The sequence below is a fragment of the Hemicordylus capensis genome, chromosome 6, assembly GCF_027244095.1.
Source record: "Hemicordylus capensis ecotype Gifberg chromosome 6, rHemCap1.1.pri, whole genome shotgun sequence".
In the NCBI taxonomy this organism is placed as follows: Eukaryota; Metazoa; Chordata; class Lepidosauria; order Squamata; family Cordylidae; genus Hemicordylus; species Hemicordylus capensis.
The window spans coordinates 86,121,494-86,142,257 of NC_069662.1; the positions used below are offsets into that span (position 1 = coordinate 86,121,494).

Here is a 20,764-nt window from a genome sequence, read left to right on the forward strand (position 1 = left end):
CAGTTGGCGGCGACAAGAGACAGGGCTGTCTGGGTTGTGGCCTCTTGGCTTTGGAATGCCCTCCCTGAAGAGCTTCGCCATGCTCCCTCCCTCAGTGTTTTTTTTAAATAAATAAAAACATCTTTTTAAAGAGGCTTTCAAATGCTCCATCTTTGGCTATATCTGGTAGGTTCTTTAGTGTTTAGTTTTTATAACTCTCAATTTTTAGCTTTTAAAATAACTTTTAATTTTATATTTAATACTGATTGTAGTTTTTAGCTTCACTTTTAACTTGTTTACTTTATTTGGTTCACTTTATTATTTTTATTTTACATAGTATGTATTTTATTGCTGTGAGCCACCCTGAGCAGTAGTTTATTGGAGGGGCGGGGTATATATCCTCTCTAATAAAACGCTTGGTGTCCGTCCGTGGACGGACACCAAGCGTGCGTTCGTGCCTGGCCTGTTCTGGGCATGCCCAGAACAGGGCAAGGGAGGCACGAACGGCAGGACCCGGCGGCCATGTTGGGGCCGGGAGAAGGAGAAGTGGCCGCCGCCTACGCCAGGAGCAGAGTGCGGGAGAGGCGGCGGCGCAGCCGTGGCCACGGCCAGAGGTGGCGGTGGCCGCGACGGGGCAACTGGCGGCGGGAGTGCGGGTGAGGCGGCGGCGGGGCCAGAAGCGGCCGCTGCAAATAAAGGAGAGAGGCGCCGGGGGAAGAGGCGGCGGGGAAGCTGGCCGAGGTGGTGGCGAAGCCGCCGCTGAGGCCTGGCGCCGCCAGTAAAGCCGGGCGGGGGGGGAAACCTTGGGGCCCGATCCCACCATTCCCGTCCCCCCGCCAAATTACTAAGGGCCAAATTGGCCCTGAAAAATGCCGCCGCCGAACCACCCTCCCAGCTGTCCAATCCCACCATTTGTACAGGAAAGAGGAGCTCGCTAGCAGAGCTCCTCTTTCTGCAAAGGCTCTTCTCAAACTGGCACTTTGAGCGGAAAGGGCGTCCTTTCCGCTCAAAGCGCCAGTTTGAGAAGAGCCTTTGCAGAAAAAGGAGCTCTGCTGGCGAGCTCCTCTTTCCTGTACAAATGGTGGGATCGGGCAGCTGGGAGGGCGGTTCGGCGGCAGGGGCCGAAAGCATTACTAGCGCCCGTTTTTCAACGGGCTAAAATTCACTTGTATTTTAATAAAATACATAAATACATAAATACACAAGCAGAGAGGGCAGTAGGCTGCTTGTTTCCTTGTAAGAGGGTAAAATGCTGTGTCCCACTTCTCCGGGGTAAGAAACTATCTGTAAGTAGGTATGTGCACGGAACTGGCGGGGATCAGTTCGAAGGTAGGGGAAATAACTTTAAGGGTGGGGGAGGGTGCCCTTACCCCACCTGCTGTCTTTCCCCCGCCGGCGCTCTCTTAAAAACTGGTCTGGTGTGGCAGCAGCGTACCTCCCAGCCACCCTGTCCACTCCTCAGTAATCCGTGCACATGTGCATATTGGTGTGAGCGAGCATGTGCGACGTGCACATGCCCAACGTGCTCACGTACATGGGTTACTTCAGGTCACTTCTGGTCTGAGGAGAGGACGGGGCAGCCAGACCAGTTTTTAAGAGAGTGCCGGCAGGGGAAATGCAGGGTGGGGTGCACCCTCCCCCGCTCTTAAAGTTATTGTTACTTCTGGGTGTTCGAACCTTAAAGTTACTGCCGGGTGTTAGAACCTGTTTGGAGGCCCGCAAAAGGGCCTCCAAACAGGTCCATGCACATCCCTATCTGCAAGATGAGCATTAGCCAAATCAGGAGGCTGATATATCCACCACTCTCCAGTTCCAAGAGGAAGGCAGTCCAGAGGAAAGCAAGCAACAGTTCAGAAGCAAAGAAGGGCCGTAGACAGGGCCTAGGTCTGTGTATTCCTCCTGTGAGCGGCAAAGGCCAAAATGTATCTGGGATTTGAGAGTTTTATATAATTCTATATTATGTAGGACTAGAACTGTAGTTATTACTTTTCATTGTCTTACATAAAACATCTTCATATTTCATGGTTGTTAGCATTTTGAAAGACCAATGTGCAGGAAGTGAAAGCAGTATTTTAAAACCATGCCTTATAATGCATTTCATGTATCTAAGAGAGAAAATATTTTCCTAAGGATTTTTCCCATTTTTCTATCAGTTTTCTCTCCAATTTTTTCTGTCCCTGGCATTAGGGGGGAAACACAGAAAGAAATCCTATTCCCCAAATTTTTCTGGGCTTTCACATTTCTAATCAGGACTAATTCTTAATACATGTATAGGCTCCATGTTTTTCTTAATATAAACAGCCGTCTTTTTAAGGCTGTACAGTTGAAGTGTTGATAATCACTACAACTTTGAACTGTAAGACTTGTATCATGGACTCTGCTGGTTTATGTGTTCTTTGCTGGGCATCATATAATTTCATCTTATGGCTCCTGTGTTTTAAGGGCTTCCGAATGAGAATACAGTCCCTTCTATACTCTGGTAAAGCTGTCCTGAACTTGTTGGGGAGAAAGGATAGAGGCAATTTATTATTTATTTATTTATTGAGGATTTTTGCACTTCCAAAAAGAAGCTTTAAAAAAACACCTTAAAGTGGCACACACCCACCCCGGAAAACAATACCATAATATCTGTGTTTCCATAATTTATGTAAATGAGGCAGACAGTAGAAATAAATCAAAATAGCTTGTGGTCTACACAGCTATAAAAATATTTTTAGGTTTTCATATGCTCTGTGTCACTGAGAAATAAGAAATTGTTGGGAACTGAGAGCTTAACTAACTAGATGTTACAGGGGATATGTGGCTCTCTTGCATATTCTCCACGCATCTCCTCACACATGCCTAGTAAAAGAAACATGTAACATAGCATCATTGAATCCAGCATTTCTCTGCCCATGCACACCCCTCACTTCAGTGAATTAACTGCTACTTGCATGGGACACAGGAGCATTCAATCCAATGATGTCACACTTTGTGTTTGTTTTACTAAACACTACCAGGGAGATGTGGGAGACATATAAGTTGGCAGCAGCCATGCACCTCCCGTAGCATATAGTTAAGCCCTCAGCTTTAATTAAGCAATCATCATCGTTTACTCTGGCAAAGTCTTTCAAAATTCCTCTGTTGTTTTTCTCATCATCTTCAGGGCCACTAGAAGCACACTGTCACCCACCAGTGGCCCACAGGATGAGAATAGTTGTGCATTAAATACTGGTGATGTTCTTCCAAGTGTGGCTTGATAGAAGATTTCAGATTTTTTGAAACTTCATGGAAGAACATTCCCACAGAATATAGTGGCAATTCTCTCAATTCATGGTTTCTTTTATGGTCTTCTGCAGCTGGCAATTTTAGCCAACATAAAAAGTATTCCAGCCTTTATGACTCTCTACATAGCTTACAAGAAGCTATTGTTTCTCCATATGACTTATGTAGGGAAAGCATAAGTAACTCATAGAATGTTCTACAGTAACTGTAACTATGCAACTTTTGCAGCCAGTAATATCACAGTTTCTGTGATAGCTGACTGGGTGATCCAGGTTGCTGAACACAAAAGCACCCGCCATCACACTTGTGGCAGCTGTCTTCATATAACTGTAGTAACTATGAGCGCGACAGGAAGGGAAGTGAGGGAGACAAATTGACACATTGGAGGGGTAGTACTTCCAACCTCTCCCCCGCCGCTTTTGACAGCTGTACACAAGTACAGCTTTTTAAATATCATGTATGAATAGGGCTTATTACTAGGATGTTCTAGGAGACAGTGGCAGACATCCAGATTAACAAAGCACTCGTGAAGCATGTCACGCTGCAGGATAAAGCTGCTTGGACAGACAATTTTTGCTGATCTCCCCTTCCCTCTGAAGTGCAACCTAGCAGTGTGTCCCTGAGGGCTGCATAACTCTTAAGGACATATTGTTCAGGTGGCACAAAGTGCTTAAGAGAGAAGGGGAGATTGACAAAAATCACCCCACTTGTGATTACTTACTCTGTTTAGTCTAGAAGACATCATACTGCATGCACACTTCCTTTGCTGCACATGTGGTTCATTATTCTAGATGTCAGCCACTGGGCCCTATTGAAGTATATATCCTGGGCTGTATGATGGTCTCAAAATCTTGTGAATCACAGTTTTCATTACATTAAATGTAACCAATTCCAAGTCTCTAACTGCTTTAGTTGCTGAGATCAATGTAAGGATAGTTGTTGAAATCCAAGAAGGCTGAGTAATTAAAGATGGCACGGGGGGAGCATTTACTACTCTGCTCAGTACTTTTTGTCCCTTGCATATTTGGCTAATTTGTATAATTTATTCAGGTTATGTAACTGCTTTTCATGGTACACATGGGTTTTTTGTTTGTTTTTTGTTTTAGTACAGAATATACACAGACCTGTACAGTATATACATCCTTAGTAACGGAATACATTTTATGCCTCCAGGGTTCTCTTTTTCATATCACTGTAGCAGCTCAAGTATTTCTCTGCAATTTAGCTCTTTCGAATTGTCACCTCTATGATGCGCTTTGTTTCAGTATATGTTTACTTGTTTTATTAATATTTCTTTCTGCTTTTGCTTAAAAATGTTTTAATAAAAATAAATAAATATCATGGTGTGCTTATGAAAGGCTAGCTGATCGCTTTGATCTGGCACTTCACATATGCGCACTGTAATTATTTATTAAAGACTTCTTTATGTAATTTTCCATTAAAGTGATGAAAAGAGAATATTAAAATTAATACATGAATATTCATGCTTGCCAAGGCAAATTGGATGAGCCAGGCACTACACATTTGGCTTGGACCGGTGTCAGTGAACAGTATATTGGACTCAGTGGAGTGCTAACCTTGTTATATATGTCTCCATCCTATTGGCATGTGATTCTGTGGGGGGTAGAACAGGTTCAAGATGTGACTGAGAATCCCAGCATTCAGTTAAACAACAAAACCAAAACCTCATGGCTGCAAAGATATGCATGAAACTGGTTGGGTAATGCTTGCTAAAATCTCAGAAGATAGAGGAGTGGCAAATAGGATTTCCAGTGACCAGGGGCTAGCATTCCACTGCCCTGCATGGCTCCTTGCACCCATGACTAGAGTTGTCATAAAATTGTGCAAAATGGTAAAAATAAAAATTGTAAAACTTTTGAACAACCTTCATACAGAATTTTAATATATATTTTTAGCACAGCGTACCCATACAGCCCTGCTTGTTTGATCTTCTTTTTAATCAGATTACTAAGAATCCGAATAACAATGAAATTTGGAAACCATGTGTTCTTTTTTCCAGATCCGCCTCACCTTTTCCCAGCATTCCATCCTCCTGTACCAATTGATGCAAGACATCATGAAGGGCGTTACCATTATGAACCATCTCATCTTCCTTCACTACATGTGTAAGTACTACCATTGCAACACTTAACATATCAAAGACTATAAGAAGAAGAGTCAAGACCACTGTGCATTTTATGTACTGCTTGATGCAGCCTATGGCAACAGCATACATTGGCTGCCAGTAGACTTATTAAAGAGACTTCCCTGAAGCTGTTGGAGCTCAAGCTATCTAAAAGTCATTCTCTCCTTTCTTCAAATATGTTTGGACTGATTGTGATAAGCAGAGACCACTATGTGCAGAGGTGTTCTTCTCCTACCAGATGATATTGTCATGGAAAATAGTTGCAGGTCATGGACAATTAATGGCTTATCTCCATGATAATTGTGACCTTGGTTCAGTATACTCACACAGTTGGAAGCATGGAAAGCATCCCTGCGAAAGCCAAACAGGTTTTGCCTTGCACACAACTGACAGTGGCTAGTCCTCTGGCACAGCCTACATTAGTACCACAGTTGTTGACTGAATGGAAACTTGAACATGGTTGCCTCAAACACTACCCCAGTTCAATATAGCCTATATATCACTGTGCCAGAACATCACTACCTTACCTAACTGCTTAGCCACAAATAACTACTACAGAGATGTAATGCATACCAGTGCATTCATACCCTCTCTCACATGTTCTGGAACTTTGCACTGAAAACAATTTGAGACTGAACTCTGACACATTGGATAGTCATGACATTTCAGGTATTTGCAATCAGAAGCGCTCTTACCCCTGGACTTCTGGGCCAAAATCCAGGGCCTCCACACCCCCTGGGCCCCCAAAAAACCTCTTTATTTTTTTATTATTATTATTTACATTTTATATCCCTCTCTTCCTCCAAGGCACCCAGAGCGGTGTACTACATACTTAAGTCTCTCCTCACAACAACCCTGTGAAGTAGGTTAGGCTGAGAGAGAAGTGACTGGCCCAGAGTCACCCAGCTAGTATCATGGCTGAATGGGGATATGAACTCGGGTCTCCCCTAGTCCAGCACGCTAACCACTACACCATGCTGGCTCCCTGAGAAAAGGCCACTGCCTAAGCTTCATTTTAAGTAACCCTGAAGGAAAAGGGGGGCTGTCATTTATCTAGAACAGTCCTTTTCTTTGCTCAAAACATAGCAAGACAGATACTCATACTCATAAATATTGTTGTTCTTGCACTTCAAATCAAGAGTGAAATTGTACCTTCAATTTTTTGGAGTTCTCTCCCAAGGATTTCCAATAGAGCAATTATTTCAGTCATTTTTCTGTGGTTGATGTTATGAAAGTGCTTCCATATCTTTTGCTGGCCAGGTACATACTGATGTGAAAAACTATATCTGCTGAATGTCTACTTCCTACACAGTTGTCACTGCAGTTGTCACAAGGAGACAGTGCTAGTCTTCATCTGGAGAGACTGATGGCCAAATTAGGTGGGATGATAGAGATCTGTGAGTGTAGCTCTGTCTCTTTAAATTTTATTCAAATTGCAGCTGCATGGGAGCGGGGAGGGAATAATCCAGATCAGATTGTGGAGGTGATGGGGTGGGATCAACCCTTTCCCCCTAAAGCATTTTACTGGTGAAAACTGTACCCCTGACTGCACTGGTAGGAAAAACATGGCTGCATATATACTTTTCCTGTCAGCACAAATAGCAGTTTCAATGGGAGCATTTTTTGGTTAAGAAAATGGTATGAGGGAAAGTTTAAATCCCTTCCCTCTGTGCTGCAGTTGCAATCTGTACTGTATATCTCATGGCTGCTGTTTGAAAATATTTTAGAGAGACGTGCATTCATGCATCTCTGTTACCATGTGTAGTTTGGCCCTGAGGTTGCAATCATATGTAGGGTGAATTGGCACATATACAGCACGTTTTTGTTCTGTATTTTAGAATAGTCGTCTCTTCCCTGTCTATGCACATGTGCACACTGTCAGGAGTCTCTGGGATGTAAGCAGTATAGCTAGAGCAGAGACTTGGAATCTAATTTTGGGCACGATCAGAAAATGAGATGAACAAGAGCAGGAAAATATAGGAGAAGGGGGCGGGGGGAGGAAATTAAAACCGGTATTTTTAGTTGTACAGAACACAGTAAGGCAGAAAGTACAAATATGATCTACTGACAGGCCTTCTTGCTGCCTTTTACTACTTCCTTTAATACAATTTTTAGCAAACCAGGGTGCACCCAGCTGAGCAAAGGGGCACAACTTTACCTTTTTATTAGGGATGTGCGCCAATCAATTTTTTAAATTCAATTTGTACCAGAACCGAATAATCTCCGATTTGTTTTGGGTCTGAATCTGCCCCCCCTGGAATCACCCCAGATTCGATTTGTACCCATATTTTCCAAATACAAATCGCTTCTGGGGAAAAAGGGGTTCTGGGGGCAAAAGAGTGGGGTGGGTGGTAGTGCCCAATGGGTGGAAGCTACCACCTAAATTTCAAAGGATTTGGGAAAAGGCGTGATTTTTAACAATTTTTTGAAGTTCATGGGTCTTTAAGCTTTTCCCCATAGGGAATAATGGGGATTTTAGCAGCTTTGTAACTCCATGTGGGGGCACCAGGGTGGCCCAGAGCTGGTTGTGGTGGGTGGTAGTGCCCAATGGGTAGAAGGAAGCTACCTACCAGATTTCAAAGAAATTGGGCAAAGTGGTGATTTTTTAAACAATTTTTTTAAGTTGCCATGTCTTCGTGGCAGAATGGGGGCAGATAAGGGATTCCAGGGGCAGAAGAGTGTGTTGGATGGTAGTGGCCTGCTGCCACCTAGATTTCAAAGTAACTCCACTTGCGGGTGGCACCAGGGTGATCCAGAGTGGGTTGTGGTGTAGTGCACATAAGGTGCCAACCATTCTCCAAACCACAAGCCCATGGGGTATTGGGTTTTGTTGTTTTCAGTGTTAGAGGTGTTCTGAGAGTAGATTCTTTGGTGGGAAATGAGAGTGGATTGTTATGAAAACAAAGATGTTCCATTATCATCTTTAATGCAAAATTATTATTATTATTATTATTATTATTATTATTATTATTATTATTATTATTATTATTATTATTATTATTTCTTGTTTACACAGTCAGACAGGTGTTATTGACTGGTTTTTTTAATCCAGACATCGAATCCTTCCCAAGGACCTGGGATGTCAGAATTTTATCATCAATACTGTTGGTTATTATAGATATCGTCGCAAAATATAGGCTGTTCCCAGTAAAGCTGCTTTTTGTAATTGACTGATGGTGATTTCTGTGGCCCCTATGGTGTTGAGGTGCTCTTCAAGGTCTTTTGGAACTGCACCCAGGGTGCTAATTACCACTGGGATTATTTTGGTCTTTTTCTGCCACAGCCTTTCAATTTCAATTTGTAGATCTTTGTATTTGGTGATTTTTTCTATTTCTTTTTCTTCTATTCTGCTATCCCCTGGTATTGCTATGTCGATTATTTTCACTTGTTTTTCTTTCTTCTTGACTACAGTTATATCTGGTGTATTGTGTGGCAGATGTTTGTCTGTTTGTAGTCAGAAGTCCCATAATATTTTTACATCTTCATTTTCTTCAACTTTTTCAATGTTATGGTCCCACCAATCAGGGTGGATTTGATTTAAATCAAACTGATTTAAATCACGATTTAAACCACGATTTAAATCACTAGCAGGGTGCATAAAAATAAAAAAAATCCGATTTAAATCAAAAAAATCCATTTTTTAAATTTAAATCGGATTTTTTTGATTTAAATCGGATTTTTTTTTTATTTAAATCGGATTTTTTTTATTTTTATCCACCCTGCTAGTGATTTAAATCGTGATTTAAATCAGTTTGATTTAAATCAAATCCACCCTGCCACCAATTCTTGGCTACAGGTAGCTTGTATTTTTTGCAGATGTTCCAGTGTATCATCCCTGCTACCTTGTCATGCCTTTGTTTGTAGTCAGTCTGTGCGATCTTCTTACAACAGCTGATCAGGTGGTCCACTGTTTCATCTGCTTCTTTACAAAGGCAGCACTTGCTGTTTGTTGTGGATTTTTCGACTTTTGCTCTTATTGCATTTGTTCTTAGTGCCTGTTTTTTATTATTATTATTATTATTATTATTATTATTATTATTATTATTATTATTATTACATGTATGTACCACTCTTCCTCCAAGGAGCCCAGAGCGGTGTACTACATACTTGAGTTTCTCTTTCACAACAACCCTGTGAAGTAGGTTAGGCTGAGAGAGACATGACTGGCCCAGAGTCACCCAGCTAATTTTCATGGCTGATGAATGAACTTAGAATCCACTACCACTGTTCATATTTGTTCACTCATAATCTTCTTTGATGCAAAATGGTGGATGGACTTAGAATCCAGTCTCATTTCCCATCAAAGAATCTACTCAAACATTGAATTGGGGTGATTTTTCTGAATCGGGGTGATTTGTTTTGTACCCAAATCTGGGCAATTTGTTCTATGTACAAATCACCCAAATCAGCTAGAATCGGATACAAATAGTTCTGTACCCGAATCGATTTGCACATCCCTACTTGCTACCACAAGACCAGCTCTCCTCCCTTCAGCTCTCCTCCCATTGTGTGAGTGTGGAATTTTAGCCGTCCTCTCCTTACTCAGAAGTGCCCTGTACCACCTGAAACATTTTGCGGAGGACTAAGGGACATATTTTCAGTTAGTGCAAGGCACTTCCAGGGGAAGGGAAGATTGGTGAAAATTGCCGCCAGCATGATTGCTGTAGCTCTGTTAGCTACCTTCCACTGCATGGGCACATCTCATATAGCACATGTGAACCTTAGGATGTCAGCCAATGAATTCCCTTTTCTTTTCTGCCTTAACTATGGCTTAGCTTTACATCTGCACCAGTGATGAACATGACTAGTACTAAACAGATTCCTTCTTAACCTGGGTTTGCAAATGTACTTTAAACCCTTATTTCAAACCTTGGTTAAGAGAAGGGAGTCTAGTTAGTATTGGTGCAGATGCAATGCTGAACCATGGTTAATGCAGATGAGAAGAGGAAGGGAGAAATTTGTTCCCGATGGGATGAAAGATAGGGAGAAAGCATACCTTTCCAAAGCTTCCTACTAATATCCAAACTGAGGTGCTTAGACATTTTACTGTACCTTTGGAAAGGTTTTCTGGTATAACCAAAGAGCAAGATTTACTCTTGGGAGCCCTGGAGTTTATCTGTCTGTGGATTCATTGAAGCAAAACGATGGTGGTGCCTTAGCATTGCGCCTTATAATAGGTAGCTGGCAACTGTTACCTATATATTTTGTTGACATTTATTCTGTAGTTGTCATTCTATAAGCACTAAATTAAAAATATCCAACCCTGAAAAATACCACTAGACAAACTAGGGCTAGAGTGTGTGTCTACCCACCTCAGCCCTTGCTGTTTTCTTTTTCATTGCTTGGATTAGATTTGGAATTCTTCATTGCTAAAAATATCCCATAATGTCATAGGCTTTTCCCTAGTGACTGTTCTGAAACGTAATAAAATTTTTGGTAGATTTTCATAGTTCCCACTGTTGTATACATGCACGCCCAATCACTTGATTGATGGGATTGTCACCCAAACAAAATGGCAAATGTGACAGAGCACACAGTTTACACTAAGATAAAGAAAAATACTAGTGATAGCATGTATTAGAAAAAGGAAGAAAAGCTTTATGCAGAAATAAAGATTACTTTGTTATGGATGGAAAAAGGAATGCCAGAAATCATAGGAAGAAAACATTATCCAGTGTCTTGGACTGCAAAACTCAGAACTGCTATATAATCTATAAAAACCCTAAGCCACAAAGGCACGTTCCATCTTTGCTAAAAGGCTTGATATATACATTTAATCATCTGTAATAATCCCCCACTCACAATGTGGAAATAAAAGAAGAAAAGCACAAGTAATACTTTGAAGAATAATGCTAGTTGTTTAGATGGCAGATTGGTTCTCCATGGCTATTAGTTACAGCTGTGTAATTACATATATGCTGGAGAAAAAAATGAAGTTGTTTTAAAACAAGTCCTCCTCTGTGAGCAGAATTAATTGATATTAACAATCCTAACTACATGCCCAAGTACACACACAATATTTTACCACCAGTTATTTTGGATCAGTCTCTTATTAGCCAAATTGTAATTTCAGAAGAAATTTGCCTGAAGGTTAGCAATAAATCTGTGTTGCAGTCTTCACTGGGCATTCAAGGAAAACTGGGTATTTATAGTGGGGCCGGTGTGGTTGTGGTGGTGGCGGGGTGGGGGGGAGCAATGGGGGAGAAAAGAAGAAGCAGCTTCCAGGAACCTGTGAGGGTTTTTTCCCCTGTTGAAGTTATTTGCGTCTTATTATTTGGATTGTATTCAGTTGTGAAATAACATGCTTTTGAACAGTCTAAATTAAGTTATCTCCAAAGTTTACTTGTAATTTTAAAGATACCTAGTGCACCCACTGTTGATTATTTGTAAATGCATCATGAGAATAGTGGTATGCACAGCTAGCTTGGGAAGAAGGTCTATGAGCTGCCATTTTTTTTTCCACCTTGTAGCTTGATTTTACTCCAGAATAAGTCTCATGGAGTTAAATGGGGCTTATTCCCAAGAAAGCATGTTTATGATTGCAGCCTTATATTGCAAGCCATTTTTTAAATTTTTTTTATTTAAAACATTTATACCCTGCCCCTCCAGTACATTACTGCTTGGGGCAGCTCACAACATTTATAAAACAGTTACAATATAAAATCACACTAATAAAATTAACCAAATTAAACAAAAATCCCAGCTAAAACTACAATCAAAATTAGCTTTTAAAATTCCAAATTAAAATCTTAAAGCCAAAAACTAAGAATTATAAAAACTAAAGAACCTACCAGATATACACAACAGGTGAAACATTAAAAATCCTCTTAAAAAGATGAGTTCTAAACAGTGAGAGAGGGAGCATGGTGAAGCTCTTCAGGGAGGATGTTCCCAAGCCGAGGGGCCACAACTGAAAAGGCCCTGTCTCTAGTCCCTGCCAATCGGATCTCTGTTAGTGGCGGGGCCATGAGCAGAGCCTGGGATGATGAGCAGAGGGCCCTAGCAGGTTCATATGGGTGAATGCGGCCTGACAGGTACCCTGGCCCCAAGCCTTGTAGGGCTTTAAAGGTCAATACCAGCACTTTGAATATAGCCCGGAAGCAGACTGGTAGCCAATGAAGCTGACAAGAATGTGTATAATACTCGTGAAGCGATTTCCACCTATGAGCATCCTTACGGCAGCATTCTGAACCAGCTGAAGCTTCCGAACAGTCTGCAAGGGCAGCCCCACATAGAGCGCATTGCAATAGTCCAATCTGGACATTACCAAAGCATGAATGACTGAGGTCAGGTCTGACTTCTCCAAGTAGGGTCACAGCTGGCACACCAGCTGTAGCTGGTAAAAGGCACTTCTGCACACCACTGCCACCTGTGCCTCCAAGGACAGCATTGGGTCCAGAAGCACCCCCAAGCTGCAGACTTTGTATTTCAGATGGAGTGTGACCCTGCCCAAGACCAGATTTACCTCACTACATGGACAATCAGTTTTACCAACCCAGAGCACTTTCGTATGTGATGTTCCGTATGTAAGCCATGCTGTATGTGATTTGGCTTTCATCTTATATTTGCTGGCATCCTCAAGCTTGCTGAATTCACCCATTTCTGAGAAGTGATCAAGAGATGCTTGATGAATTTATACATTTGTCAAAATCAGTAAGTCTCTGCATTAACAATCCACACCCTACCGCCACCCCCAACAAAAACAAAACCAGAATCTGATCGACCTGATCCTCAGTTTGACACATAGGAGGTTGAATGCATTGAATTAACAAATAAGCTGTATCTGTTCAATGTATCATTGGCGTAAGGTGGGGATCTTACTTGATAGGTGAACAGTGGGCTCCCTTTCATTCTTCAAAGAAATCTTCAATCTTATCAGCTGTAGCAAGCAGTGGTATTTCAAAATGCCACTTTTCTTGTTGACAGCTGGTCCACAGTGCCCAATGAAAGGAAGCAACTTCACGTTGCGTCCTTTCCCTAATGCTTTACTGTGGAAACAAATAGCTACTCCTATAGTTGAAGGATGCAATGTCATGAAGTATCCTCTTTTCCTGGGGCATTGTGGGCCAGTTACCAGGAAGAAAAGCAGCATTTTGAAACACTGCTGCTTACTCCTTACTGCGGCCGCGGATACTGAAGAAGAAAGAGCGGGCGGGGGGAGCCCACTGCTCACCTAGCAAGTAAGACTCTTCCCTTCCCCAATGCATTTCAATAAAATACAGTATCACAGGGGTTGTCAAACGTAGGTCCCTCAGTGCTGTTGTATTACAACTTGTATCCCCAGCCAGCCACAATGGCCTTCAATTGTGACAGGGGTGATGGGAGTCCCACAATGTTGGTGACTCACATTTGAGAACCCCTGCAATACAATATTGTATTGAATTATATTATTTTATTGAATTATATTATTTTATTTGGTAAAATTCTCATCAGATGTGATCGGATGAAAAATTGCCTAATAAAGCAAATCGGGTCTGATTATCGACCCAATGTGATGCACAGTCCTAAGAATCAGTGGCAGAGCTTTTGCTGGATTGTACAACTTGTACAACTGAATTGTAAAATAGAAAGTACTAGTGGGCCCGGGCACAGAGCATCTGTGCCTCTAGTTGGGGTCTGCCCGGGCCCACCGCCGCCACCCACGGCTCCGGCTGGGCCCGCCGCCGCCTCGCCCGGCTTACCCCGCCGCCTCCTCCAGCTGGGCCCGCCGCCTCCTCCGGCTTCCCCCGGGCCCGCCGCCTCCTCCGGCTTCCCCCACTGCCTCCTCCCAGCCGGGCCCGCCGCCTCCTCTGGCCAGGCCCGCCGCCGCTGCCCGGGGCTCCGGCCGGGCCTGCCGCCTGCCCGGGCCTGCCGCCGCCTCGGCCAGCTTCCCCTGCCGCCTTCTCGCCTCGCCCGGCCAGGCCCGGCGCCTCGGCTCCTCGGCCTGTCCCCGTCGCTGCCAGGCTGGGCCCACCAGCGGCCATGGCCGCCGCCGCCGTTCTCCTGGGTGTGCCGCCAGGACCAATCAGGCGCCCCCGCAGCCCAGCCAATCAGCTGGGCTGCTGGGACGCATTTTTCCTGGGCACACCCAGGAGAATTAAATATATAGATAAATGTTGGAATACTTCACAATCTAAAGAAACACTTTGCGCAAATCAAATTAGCACCTTAAGCAGAAGGATTCAGCCTAGCCTTCTTCCTCACATTCTATTTTGCTATGTCCTGGAAAGTTTTAGTTGTGATTGGTGAAGGGAACAGCCTATGATCCCACCTGCAGTCTGAATTGGTACAGTCCAAAAAAAGCTTACTTAGTTTAACATGTAATATATAAATTATTGAAATATTTATTTAAAATAATAGTATTTTTCAACAGTTTTCTTTAGATGTCAAAATCACATTCCTCAGAACTTAAAAGGAACCATGTCAATGGATTCAGGATGATAAATATGTGGGTCTAGTAGCAAGGTATTTAGCATCCTGTGTGACCTGTGGGATTGTGGCTGCTGATGCTCTGTGGGGAGTCTGTGCAGGACTGGGGACCTGGGTGAGTCAACAGTTGCTGAGTACCACCTGCCCAGACTAGCCATTTCTGGGTCTATATAGAAACGCTTCTTGTGGCAGCGGGGTCACCACCGAAGGGGCGACACCAAAGAGGTTGCACTTTTGGCGGAGCAGCTTTGGAGGACAACGAGGGTGAGGGCCAGGCTTCCTGGCCCAGAAACTTAAGTGTGTGTGGTAGTGGCAGGTGGGTTTTAAAATTTTGTTTTAGCTTCTGCTGTTTTAAGTCTTGGGTGATATTAGTTTCTAATGTGCCTGAATTTGTCTGGAGATGGGGAGACAGGGGGCATATCCACAGATTATGAGGTGTCTAGTCTGCTGGTTGTGGGAATTAGAAGAAGTAATGTTGGCAAGTCAGCAGGCCATTACAGGGGAAGGGAAATCAGAAAACTACTAGCTATTTTCCCTTCCAGCTGTCCTGCCAACTCTTTGACCTTGGGAAGCAGTGCCAGCCACCCACGCTTGCTCCTTTGTAATTTCAGGCTGGTCCAAAATAAATCAGAAATAATTCATGTTCTGATTCTGGATGAAGGAGCTGACCTGGTATGTATCGCAGAGACTTGGTTGGGGGAGGCTGGTGGCCCAGTCTGGTTCCAGCTTCTCCCTCCAGGGTACTCTGTTGAAGAGCAGGTGAGGGGACGTGAGTGGTGAGGTGGAGTGGCTGTAGTCTAGAAGAACATAATCTCCCTTAATAGTATCCCTGTAGAACTGTTTGACCATAACAAATGTGTGTACTTAAGTTTAGGGGCCAGGGATAGACTGGGATCAGCTCACTGTCCAACAGAGTCCCTAACTGAGCTGATGTACATGGACTTGGCCTTGGGCTTGGCACTGGAGTCACCCAGGCTTGTGGTGAGGGACTTGTTCATTTTGGGACTAATTTGCCCAGGGTGCCGCAGGAGTTCATAGTAGCCATGACAATTATGGGCCTGTCCCAAGCGGTCTCAGGACCAACGCACATGCTTGATCTGGTCTTTTACTCTGATCAGGGTGGTGCTTCATGGGTATGGACTCCTGTGATTTTCCCATTGTCATGGACGGACCATCCTCTGGTTAAGGTTGAACTCACAATCATGTCCCACCGCCGCAGGGATGAGGGGCCTATTCAGATGGTCTGCCTGAGAAGGTTATTGAATCCAATAGAATTCCAAGACGCCTTGGAAGGATTTAGTGTTGGCTCTGCCGGTGATCTTGTTGATGCCCTGGTGAAGAATTGGAACAGCAAACTCACCAGGGGAGTAGACATGATCGCTCCTAAGCGTCCTCTCCTACCCGCTTCAAAACTAGCCTCTTGCTATATGGGAGCTGAAGCGGTGAGGTAGATGACTGGAGAGGAAGTGCAGGAATCCAGCCGATTACAACATAGAGCACATTTGAAGATACATGCGGGGAAGCAGTTCTTTTTTGTCTATATTGAATCTGCAAGCTCACACCCAGTGGAGTTGTTCAGGGTTGTTAGGGGGCTAGTGTGTGTCCCTCCTCCCTTGAATCAGAATTTGGAACCATCATTTACCTGTTGTGACTTTTTAGTGAGTTCTTTGTGGTTAAAATCTCTCAAATTCGAGCCGACTTAAACTCATACCCCACAATTACTGCAGTGTCTAATGCGGAATTGTCCAGCAACTCCTCTTATGTGGTTAGGCTGGATCAGTTTCAGTTTGTGATTCCTGAGGATGTGGACAAGCTGCTTGGAACAGTGCAGCCTACCACCTGTTCTCTTGATCTTTGTTCGACATAGCTTATACTATCAGGGAGGGGGGTTGTTGTAGAAGACCTGGTAGATAATATAAATGTTTTTCTAAGGGAGGTCAGGATTCCTTTCTGTCTTAAGGAGGCAATTATTAGACCTCTTCTGAAGAAGCCTGCATTGGATCTCTCAGAATTAAGCAACTATAGGCCTGCCTTCCATGGCTGGGCAAGGTAATTGAGAGGGCGGTGGCTTCTGAGCTCCAGGCAATCTTGGAGGAAACTGATTATCTAGACCTATTTCAAACTGGCTTTTGGGTGGGCTATGGGGTTGAGACGGCCTTGGTCAGCCTGATGGATGATCTCCAATTAGGAATTGACAGAGGGAGTGTGACTCTGTTAGTGCTTTTGGATCTCTCGGTGGCTTTCAGTATTATCAACCATAGTATCCTTCTGGAGCGTCTGAGGGGGTTGGGAGTGGGAGGCATTGCTTTGCTGTGGTTCTGCTCCTGGACAGACTCCAGATGGTGTCACTTGAAGACTGTTGTTCTTAAAAATGTGAACTTGTATAAGGCATCCCTCCAGGACTCCATACTGTCTCCAATGTTCTTTAATGAACTAGCTGGAAAAGATCATCAGGAGATTTGGTGCAGGCTGTTATCACTATGCTGATGACACCTAAATCTATTTCTCCACGTCAGCATCATCAGGAGAAGGCATAACCTCCCTAAATGCCTGCCTGGAGAGGGTGATGGGCTGGATGAGGGATAACAAACTGAGACTGAATCCAGATAAGACGGAGGTACTTAATGTGCAGGGTCATAACTCAGGAGACAATTTTGATCTTCCGGTTCTGGGTGGGGTCACACTTCTCCAGAAGGAACAGGTATGCAGTCTTGGAATGCTTCTGGATCCAAACCTCTCAGTGGTGTCTCAGGTTGTGGCAGTGGCCAGAGGTGCTTTCTATCAATATTGGCTGATATGCAAGCTGTGTCTGTTTCTTGGGTTCGACCTCAGAACAGTGGTACATATGCTGGTAACCTCCAGATTTGATTACAACAATGTGCAGGAATTGAACAAACCACAATATGGTGAAACAAACCAAGATTTAGTGATTATTGTTATGCCAATCCAGATTTCTTCAACTTTAGTTAAAAGAAACAGTGCTTCAAGGTGATATCTGAACATGTAAATAGAAATTATTCTTAGAGACGCAGAATGTAGTTCCAAGTTTCATTGCTGAACTAAGAATTTCTCTGCTGAAGCTGGTTTATATGCAGCCAAATTCTGCCTTTTGTTTCATTTTTATTCTTATTGAAATAATAGGCTGTGCTAGCAACTCAGGAGCCATCTTGGGCTCTGTAATTAAGTGCGAGTACATAATTATCTTATAGTTGTGGGAGAGGAGGAGGAGCCAGTTCTCACAGTGGGTGTTAAGAAACTGTAAAGTTTTAGGCATTCGTGTTAGTGAGACACAACTAACTTTCTTAGGGCTGTTATCTTTGTCCTGGATGAATTTAATGATAAAATCTTAGGTTAGTCACCCACTGAAAGCTATTTTGATTTCTTGAAGACAGCAAAGTACAGGGTAGACAGGACAGTGTCTTTATACTGGCAAAGCAGTGTTGGTATAGTTAAGATGAGGAGTTGTTCTACAATTCTCCCATTATAAGCCCTGAACAGTTTTTGTTGGTCATAAAATTGAAACCATCTTTCCAATCTGCCTGAACTTTTGCAGATATAAAACAAGTGAAACAGACAAGTTATACCTCTCTCCAAATACAGTGCAGATCTGATATAAAATGGTTGAGATGCATCAGTTTAAAAATTGAACCCTTACACTCTCGAAAACAACTGTTGACTACCTTTTTTGCCATCTTTATTGCATCTTTATTTTTAAAATGTTCCTTTAACTGTTTTTAAAAATTCAGGTACATGTAGCAACATAATCCAGTGTGTTGGGAGAGAAACCTTCCGATATTTCCTAATAACAGGATAAAATCAACAAAAGGTGCAGATCAGTGATTTTGCCTGCTTAGGGCTTTTGGATTACTGAATATACTTTTCAGCTGTGCCTGCATTCAGCCGTATTCCCAGATTGTGTGATGTGCATATTTGTCTCTTGATAACTGCTAGATTAAGTGATCTTGCATTTTGAATGAGCCGTTGCATATCAGGTTACACAGAACTTCCATATTAGATGTAAGACTTTGCCATGGAAGTAGTCTAGATCTTTCAGCAGCAAGTCATCATGTGTTGAGTAACCAAGTGATGTATATGCATGTGTCTGTCCCTAGGACAGAATCAAGAGTATTGAGGAGGATTGCACCTAGCAATATCTATGAGAGTTGCATAACTGAAGATAGAACATTTCTTATGCTGAGAAAGGAAGAAAGGAAAATGGCAAGCACCAGTGGATAATGTAGATAAATGAGCTGGAGTTTTTTGGGACTTGACTTGTAATCTGTCTTGAGCTTGTTGACACAGAAGAGCAGATGAGGCAAAGTTTTCGCATGAGCCGCATACCCATTTGTACCAGAGTTAATTGTACTTAGCTAACTTTCTCTTCTTTTCTCTTTTTTCTTTTCTTTTCCTCTCTAAAATCTGATGTGAATTTTGGGCACAAATCAGCAAAAGTCAAAAACTGAAAACCTCATTTATTTCAGTGAGAGAGAGTTAAAGTATTATTAGTACTGAAAACTGAGTGAAAAATTAAAGAATGCTTTATAGATCTCTTAACTGCCTGAGCACATCTGGGAATTCAAAACATCATATGAGGAAAACAAAAGCTAAATACTGTAAGGGGTATTCATAATAAATCTTCTCATTGAGAGAGATAAATGATATCTTAGTAAGTTATTTTAATTACTTGAGGACAGGAATTGTTTATCCCATTCTACTCTTGAGCAAAATTACATAAATATGAGTCAGAAACCCTTCAAAATGAGGGTTTAGTTTGATGATGGAATTGCTGTCAGATTTTATAGTGTACACTAGGACAAGCAGCTACTGCTATAATTATGCTATCATATCCTATCATTAAAGATTCCATTGAAAAAAGGTTTATAAATTACTCTTCTTCTTAGATAAACCACCTCATATTAAGGCATCAACGATATGGTGCAGAATTAAATTAGAATCTCATAAAATGAAATATGTTCTGTATTAGCTGTTTGACACTTAATTTGCCTCCAAATGAGTAGAGGAAATCACAAATTAACCTGTCTTTGTTTTTCCAACCATAGCTTATTAGGTGTTAGAACAACTGCAATTACAGGCGGATAATAACCGCCCCCCCTCCCCAGGCCTCATGAATATGTACTGAAATGTGTCACTTTCAGTTAATGAAACCTGTTTGTTTGGACTTGTTTAGATTTCTTAGTATTCCTATTGTACATCTTCAATTTACAGCTTAGCATGAAGGAGCATAAAACTTAAACTGTTTTTCAATAGCAGCATTTAAGGAGCATTAGAATATGCACGTGTCTCGCTTTCTAAACACAAGATGCATTTCTGGTTTTCAAAGAGTACTGTTGAAATAGCCTGTTTTCTAATGTCTTGTTTGTTTATTTAAAACATTTATATCCTGCCTCTCTGTGCACTCAAAACAGCTTTGAATATTAAATCACAAATTATGTAACAGCCCTAGAAATGACAACTATAAAAAAACCACACACACACACACACACACACACACACACGTATATAGACCTATTATTCAGCAATAAGGTAGTAGTAATTCCATAGCAGGCACAGCCCCTGCAATGTAAATGCCCTGAAAAATAAGTAGACCTTCCATTAGCAATGATCCAGTGTCACCATGTCTGCAGTGCCCCATATGGAAGTTTTTCATTCAGCTCAATGGATCATTGACTTTTAATTTTCTCCTATGCGGAGCAGTCCTATATGTATTTACTCAAAAACAGGTCCCACTGTATTCAAGGTGACTGCCTCCCAGGTAAGTATGCACAGGATTGAAGCCTTAGTATGGTGCATGACCACACATGCAGACAGGCAACGGGGCATTTCAGCATAACTTCCACCTTTTCACACAGCTCTCTCTCTTACCTGGGAACATGCTTGGAACATGAGTAATTTCATTTGTGCAGAACCTATGGGTAGGGATATGTAAGGGTAATGCCAGGTAGTGCA

At 42.5% G+C, this 20,764-nt stretch overlaps 1 protein-coding gene across 4 annotated transcripts in view; it reads left to right on the plus strand.

Annotated features, from left to right (window-relative positions):
• Positions 1-20,764, plus strand: part of GLI3 (GLI family zinc finger 3) — a 376,435-nt gene that overhangs the window by 209,768 nt on the left and 145,903 nt on the right. For all 4 annotated transcript variants that reach the window (XM_053264771.1, XM_053264773.1, XM_053264772.1 and 1 more), the window contains one exon: positions 5,264-5,369. In XM_053264771.1, coding sequence (XP_053120746.1) covers positions 5,264-5,369 — 106 coding nt within the window. The remainder of the gene's footprint in view (positions 1-5,263; positions 5,370-20,764) is intronic.